Source organism: Nelumbo lutea, chromosome 6 (assembly GCF_056320005.1).
Source record: "Nelumbo lutea isolate HS-2025 chromosome 6, American lotus-T2T, whole genome shotgun sequence".
NCBI lineage: Eukaryota > Viridiplantae > Streptophyta > Magnoliopsida > Proteales > Nelumbonaceae > Nelumbo > Nelumbo lutea.
In genome coordinates, this window is record NC_142689.1 from 54,887,375 (window position 1) to 54,895,217 (window position 7,843).

A 7,843-nucleotide genomic window follows, 5' to 3' on the forward strand; every position below is an offset into this window, starting at 1 on the left:
AAAGGCATTTTTAACATCCATCTGGAACAAAGGCCAAGAATAACTCGCTGCAAGGGCTAACAGAACTCGAATAGTGGTCATCTTTGCTACTGGGGCAAAAGTCTCCAAGTAGTCTATACCATAAGTCTGAGTAAATCCTTTTGCAACTAACCAGGCTTTATACGAACCATCAGCATTATGTTTCACGGTAAATAGCCATCTACATCCAACCGGTTTCTTTCCTTTGGGTTGGTCAACTAGCTCCCAAGTATTATTCCTCAGAAGGGCATCCATTTCAACCTTCATTGCATCTTTCCACTCAGGAGCTGACAAGGCTTCCTGCACTGTTCTGGGGATAGGAATATCAGCAATGGAAGTGGGAAATGACCTGTAAGAGGGTGACAGGCGATCATAGGACAGAAACTGGGAAGTGCAGTGAGCTGTGGATGTGGTGCAACGCCATTTCCCTTTACGGACTACAATAGGGAGGTCAAGGTCATCCGAAGAAAGTGAAGTAGCAACAGTGGAAGGTATCTCAGTGGGACCTGGATCTGGATCCATAGAAGGAACTGGGGCTGGCCTGGACTGCTGATGACCGAAATCAACCTGCCTCCACTGCCTGTGATAGACTTTAAACTCCTGACACCTTTGACAACCCTCCCCATTACAGCCCTCATCATTCAATGGAATGGGTAAAGGAACTTCAGATGAGTTAACTCCACTCTCACTACTCTCCCCCTAAGGAGAAACCCTAGGGTAATAGGGCACCTCCTCAAAGAAAGTAACATCCATCGAGACAAATCTCCTCCCGGAAGTAGGTTCATAGCAGCAATAACCCTTTTGAGTGTGTGCATAACCGAGAAAAATGCATTTGGAGGCCTTAGGGTCAAATTTGGAACGATGAGGTCCAAGAATCTGAACAAAGCAGGTGCAACCAAAGGTTTTAAGGGGAACAGTAAATAATTCTTCATCTGGGTATAGAAGGGCAAACGGAGGCTTCATGTCAAGAACCCGTGAAGGAACCCAATTAATGAGATACATTGCTGTTAGAATAGCATCACCCCAGAAACGGATAGGCACATTGGAGGTAAACATAATGCTTCTAGCCACCTCCAAAATGTGCCTATTCTTCCTCTCGGCAACCCCATTCTGATCTGGTGTATAAGGACATGCTCTGGTGAATAATCCCATGATCAAGTAGATAAGAGGCCAGTGGCTTGGTGAAGTATTCTTTCGCATTATCAGATCTGAGGATTTTGATTTTGACCCTGAACTAGGTTAAAATCATCTAATGAAAGGTCTGGGTCAGAGCAGGAACCTCATCTCGAGAACGCATAAGGTAAACCCAAGAAAAATGGGTATAGTCATCAACAAACAACAAGAAATAAGATGTTCTACAATGCTTTGCAAACTCACAACTCTCACACCTCAAATTTGACATCTGAACTAACTCAAACAAATTAGGAAACAGACTCTTCAAAGCAGAGAGATCTCATTCGTCTCACGGCCAGTCCCAATCACCTTCCTTGTCTCCAAGTCCTGAAAAACACATCGATCAGGGAAGAAAGTTACTGAACAGATCTGATGTTTTGTAATACTATTGACTAAAAGCAAATTAGTATCAAGCTTAGGGGCATGCAAGACTAAGGATAAGGAAATGGTATTAGACAATTTGATGTCTCCCTTGCCAGAAATGGGAACAAGGGAACCATCAGCAATGGACACTTTATCTCTAACAGAAGATAAGTGATAGGTAGTGAACAGTGATGGCAAGCTAGTCATATGGTCAGATGCACCCGAGTCTATTACCCAACAATGTTCAGTGTTACCTGGAGCTGAAGCATGGTAAGCTGAGGCCCGAGTACCTGAATGAGCAAAGGCTGATGTGGCAGGAGTTGATGATGACTGAGATGACTGAGTTGAATTCCCAACCTCCTTTTCCAGTTGTCTTAAGGCAACCCCAATAGCGGCTAGGGTGTCTAGGGGCGTGCCTTTGGTGTCCGATGAGGATGCAGAATCGGTATTGACAGCTATATGAGCATTACCCCTTTTGTTCCTCAATTTTGCTGGGACTAGATGAGGGTGCAGCTTCAAACATGTGTCTTTAGTATGCTTGGGTTTCTTGCAATGTTCACACACTAGATCCCGCTTATCTTCCTTCTTCATATCTCTTTCTGTATCACCCCCAGACTTAGGTTTAACCGCTGCCAGGGCTGGTGGGAAGGGCCGATGTTGCATCATAACCTTTCTCCTAGTCTCTTCACTATTCACCAAGGAGTAGGCTTGAGATAAGGTCACACTGTCCCTTGTTAGTATTTGTTGTCTCACAATATCATAATCAGAATTCAGACCAGCCGGGAATTCAAACACCCCATTAGTCTCAACTTGCTTTCTCTGAGTCTGTGCATCTTTCTGACTTTCCCACTCAAATGTTTCCAAATGGTTAATTTCATGCCACAGAGATTTCAAAGTAGAGAAGTAAACGGAGATTGGTTTCTCTCCTTGCTTGAAGTTATTAACCTCACACTTCAATTCATAGGCTCTAGCAACATTAAGGGGTTGGGAGTAGGTCTCTTTCATCACATCCTAGATCTCCTTGGCTGTTTTTGCCCACAAATAGTTTCGACTGATATGTGGCTGCATAGAGTTGCACAGCCATGTCATAACCAAGTAGTTCTCCTGAACCCACTTGGTATACATTTGGTCCTCCTTGGATGGTTCTTTCACATCTCCCAATAAGTAGCTAAGTTTTCCTCTTCCCCCAATAGCTATCATGGCTGATTGGGCCCATTCTAAGTAGTTGGATCCATCAAACCTCACAATTGTAATCTGAAATGCAGTCTCAGACATATTACCAGAATTGCTAGTCCCAAAAACACCTTCCCCCTGATTCTTGAACTCCATTCTTGGTTAAGAATCAGTAATCAAAAACTGTTAGAGCTACTGTAATAGAAAACAGCACTTAAACAACCGATCACAGTCAGCCTAGGTCTTCCACAAACAAGGGAAACAGAATTCTATATGAACTCAGTTCGGATCTGATCTGAAACCAATCAACAGTTCAGAATATAAGCAATCCAATTCTTGATAAAGGTTCTCACCCCCCAAAACAGGCTTTGAAGCTGAAACAAGTCTAGAACTCACTTGGAAAACAATTTGGAATGCTGAAACAGATTTAGGGTTTGATCGTAGGGTTAAGGAAATCTTTGTGAGAATAGAAACAATGCTCAGCCGCACCTTCCAAATAGGTTCACAGTCAAATCTGGTCGTAGGGTTAAGGACAAACCCTAAAAAAAAAAGAGAACTTTGATCGCCTCTGAGAAAAATAAAGGAGAGCTCAGCCACTCCTAGATAAGTCCAACCTATCTTTGACTGATGACGATCTCAAGGAAAGATAAAAACTTACCCAGAAAACTCTGATCGCCACCTTCAATCTTGGCCTGAACCCTAATATTGATCCTTTTAACCTTCTCTAATTCTTCCTGATTACCAAAACACTCTCCAAGCCTCTACAAGCCTTCGGACAGCTGCTAAACCCTTCTGGTAACCTCTAAGAATCAGCCAACGAACAGTTCTTTCTAAGCTTCCAGCCCTAGGCAATTCTCATGTGGTCGGCTGGACTAGACACACATGAGAAACCCTAGATTGGCTCTGATACCAAGTAGTCGATCAAGACTACAATCAGTCTTGAATCTAAAAGTAAAAAGGTTTCAGATGGAGAAAAGAAGAAAGAAGAAAAGAAGGAGAAGCAGAAGTACACAAGGGTTTTAGAAAAGAGAGAGAGGGACCGATTAATGAATCTGTCGCCCCACTCTTAATATTTATATGTTTACTAATTGTAGAAAAGGCAGAATTGCCCTTAATGCTTTACATGGCAAATAAACTAATAATAAGCTGAAATAACAAGTTGTCTGAAATAACTAACAACTAACACTGACATAAATAACAAAGAGTACATGTTGTGCTGTCATACGAACACAGTGGGGCCCACATCAGTGTTCTCTACAGTAGGGATGGCAACTTCTACCTACCTCGTAGGTACCCACCCCGATGGGGCAGGTTGTTTTTGCTTAAAGGACAGGTTTTGGGATTCTACAACTTGTACAGGTACAGGTAGGTTACAATATTAAATGTTGAATTTAATAATATTTTGAATTTTATGTGAAGGATCATTGATAGTTTGGTGTTTTTAAATGTCGTAATCAAATAGCTAAAAATTTTGTTGTTTGTTTATGTTATTTTACTTATTTATTGTTTATATATAATAAGAAATAATAGGAAATTAGATGCGGTTTGGATTTTCAAAATCCAACCCTATATGGGTTTTGGGGTGGGTATGGGTAAGGAGGTTTAGAGAGGTGGGAGGTTTACAAAAGCTTCCCCAAACCTGCCTCGTTGCCATCCTTCTATGTTGTTCACAGTTGTTCAATGCTTTTATTCATGGGTTGGATTGAAATCTGCTTACAACACTAACGGCTTGAGATATGTTAAGTCAAGTGCACAACATAGCATACATTATGCTCTCTTCTTGGAATCTTGCATGTTGAATTTCTTGACTATCTTGTCAATGTAAATAGACTGAAACAATCCAATCAACCGCATTGATCTATCTCTATAGAGGCAAAGTCCCAAGATATAAGAAGCTTCTCCAACAAGATCTTTCATGGAAAATTGTTGTAAGAGCAATATTTTCACTGTTATTAACATTCCTGCGTCATTCTCAATGAGCAAAATGTCATCTACATATAGAACTAAGAATGCAACCTTGTCTCCCACTATCTTTCTATAAACATAGGGTTCATCTAGATTTTTTTCAAAGTCAAATTCTTTGACAATTGAGTCAATCTGGACATTCCAACTTCTTGAATATTGCTTTAATCCATATATGGGTGTGTTGAGCTTACACACCATGTGTTCTTGACCTTTGGTAACAAATCCTTCTGGCTGTTGTTGACATCCATTTACCAAATTCCATTATCATAGGGTGCAGCTATAGCCAACATCTCGGTTGGGTTATCTGTTACCTATGTTATTAATTGTATGCCTTCTCGGTTGTTGAATCATAAGAACCCACATCAACTCCTCTTCCTTAAAGCTTTGTTGTTTCAGTTCCTATGCATATGTTTGGATGTCAGTGTTTTGTCCATGACTTGTCTACCACTCAGGGTAAATTTGATCCTAAAGCCATTCCCTACATCTCCCTTGGTTATTACCTTTTCTTGTAAGGGCTACAAGTGTTTTTACCCTGTGTCTCGCAAGTACTTTATCTCCATGGACGTCTCCTTTGAGTTTGACCCCTTCTTTTCTGTTTCTCCTCAAGGGGAGTATAGGGTTGAGAAGAAACTAGTTCAGGTTCTGTTTCCTCCTCCCAATATTCTTTCTCCCTATTGTGTCTTCCTTTATCATTGCAAGCTCAACTAAGTTCAAGAGTCGTGGATTAACTTGAAGCCATGCAGCCGATATCATCAGGTTCTTCGAAGGAAGATCCTCCTCAGCTAGGTACTCCCATCCCTATTGATGTCCTTGATCCTATTGATATTGTTGTCCTTGCTGCTAGTGATCTAGACTTTCCTATTGCTAAAAGGAAGGGTGTCAGATCTTGTTCCACCAATCATCCCATTTAGCATTATGTTTCCTATGAAAATGTCCCTCCCTCCTGTGCTTTCCTTTCTTCCATTGATAGTGTCCCCATCCCCAAAACTGTTGCAGAGATTTTATCTATTCCTAAATGGACTGATGCAGTAAAGGAAGAAACCAGTGCTCTATATAAGAATGGTACATGGGAACTGGTGGAAAAGAAGATAGAGGAGGATGAGTTACATCATTATCCCTCTTAAGTGATAATTAAGGAATGAGTACGCTTACTATTCTTTTAGATATCTCAAAAATACTTATTGATAAAAAAAATGATATCTCAAAAATTCTATACCACCTTCTTCATGCAAAATGCATCACTTAAAAACATAGAAGAAACATGGGACCACACACTAACTAAACATATAGAACGCTTAACCATCTTAAGAGCATGGAGTCAGTATCATACCATAAAATTATAATAAACAATTCGGCTTTCATTACCATGAGAATCTTGAGAAGTTTTGATTGGGATTGAATCTTCTGCATATTATATTGGGTCCACCTGAGTCAGCAACCAACGTTCTGGGCTTGCTTAAGTGGGATCAATTTTGAGGCACTTGGGTTCAACTCAATGATTTACTAGGCTTGGGTTTGTTCATGAATATTTGTTGGCCCGTGGAACTGAGTTGGGATCTCATTGATACCTGATCGTCAGACCATCATGAGAGCCATTCAAGGTCTATAATGACCTAGAGGAAAATTGGGTTCAACTTACCCTACCCTTTTGCCCTGCATCATATGTAAAGTTGTATTCTTATAACAAAACCCTCTTTTTTTTTAATTGTACGTCTTTCAGAGTTAAAACAGGAACAGGACTTATTTTTTGTACTGCAAACTCTACCCACTGCTTCATAAACTTAGAAAATACGTACTCTAGATGTTGAACCTTGATAGTTTCAGAGATCGAGTACACATTACATTGTCGTCTCATAAAATGCAACATGTGATTGTTTTTCATATAATGACAAGGAATTTGTGAATTATTTACATTTGCTCTTTCTGTTTCTTGATAAACTAAGTTTTATGGGCTCTTACTGTACTTTGCATCTGAAACCTCTCAGCACCTGGAGGGTGCAAAACTCGATGGTGCAAATTTGCTTGGAGCAATCAGGTGAAAGGAAAATTCTTTACATTCAATATCAGATAAGTTTACTCCTGTACGTGTATCCAGAAATCTACTACAATGTCTTTCCTTGTGTATCCTGGACTCTAATGTGGAAACGAAGATCTGTCAAGTTCTGGTTGCCAAATCATGTGTGTGTATACTCCAGTGTTTTGCCAAAGGTACTATTATAACATGATCTTGTTGTATAATATAGAGATACCAACAGGCTGGATTGGGTTGGTGGAAATGCTAAAGGTGAACGTAGTCTAATTTTAAGGTTCTCTAATACAAGATCACTCTGATTGGTTTTATAAACATTTACATGATATTTGCTTTCTCATTAACCAAACATTGCAATTTTGGGAAGGATGTATCCCAACATTGTGAAATTTAGTGTCATGTTCTCTACTATGGAGTGTGTGGAAAAGTATTTTGCAAACCATCTCCAAAAGTAAACTATTTATTAGTATAAAAGCATTGGCAAATCGATTTTAAACTTATTCGAAATCTACTGCCAAGAAATTTAGATATCCATCTGCTATAGTCCCATCTTTGATTGCACCAACATACCTAGGTACAATCCCAAAGGGATCCACTAGTTAGCAAATCAAAAGCAAAAAATCTGATTGATCTAGTTCAATGTTTCACAATCAAACTCCTCTTTTGATGATCCGCCATATGATGTGACAATATCACTTGATATGCTTTGATTTTGAGTGGGCTCTAGTCTCCTTCACTTGAGCTATGGGTCTAATATTGTCGTATATCAATGGAATGGAGACATAATGGAACGACCCCAGCTCCTAGACCAACTTTTTTATGCACATGGCTTCCTTGGTAGCTTCATTAGTAGTTTTGTATTTGATTCCAATTCGGGATCTACTGTAGAACCCTATTTACTACTATTACAACCCATAACACCTGATCCCAGATGGGTAATAGCACGCAAAGGATGTTGCAGGCCTATCTCGCAAGATTGTATCACAACTTTGATGTTGCAATTTTCATCATAGTAAAACATTATGGTATCGCATTGCATTGATATCCCTTATCGCAATGAGGCCATCATGATTCTACAACGTAATTATATCCTATGATTTCATATTTCTATTTACCACTGCT

At 39.9% G+C, this 7,843-nt stretch overlaps 1 protein-coding gene across 1 annotated transcript in view; it reads left to right on the top strand.

Annotated features, from left to right (window-relative positions):
• The window catches only part of FIP2 (potassium channel tetramerization domain-containing protein / pentapeptide repeat-containing protein), a 90,757-nt gene extending 83,719 nt beyond the window's left edge, over positions 1–7,038 (top strand). The window contains exon 11 of the mRNA XM_088950658.1: positions 6,678–7,038. Within this exon, the coding sequence (XP_088806784.1) occupies positions 6,678–6,731 (54 nt within the window). The 3' untranslated portion in view covers positions 6,732–7,038. The remainder of the gene's footprint in view (positions 1–6,677) is intronic.
• The last annotated feature ends 805 nt before the right edge of the window (positions 7,039–7,843 follow it).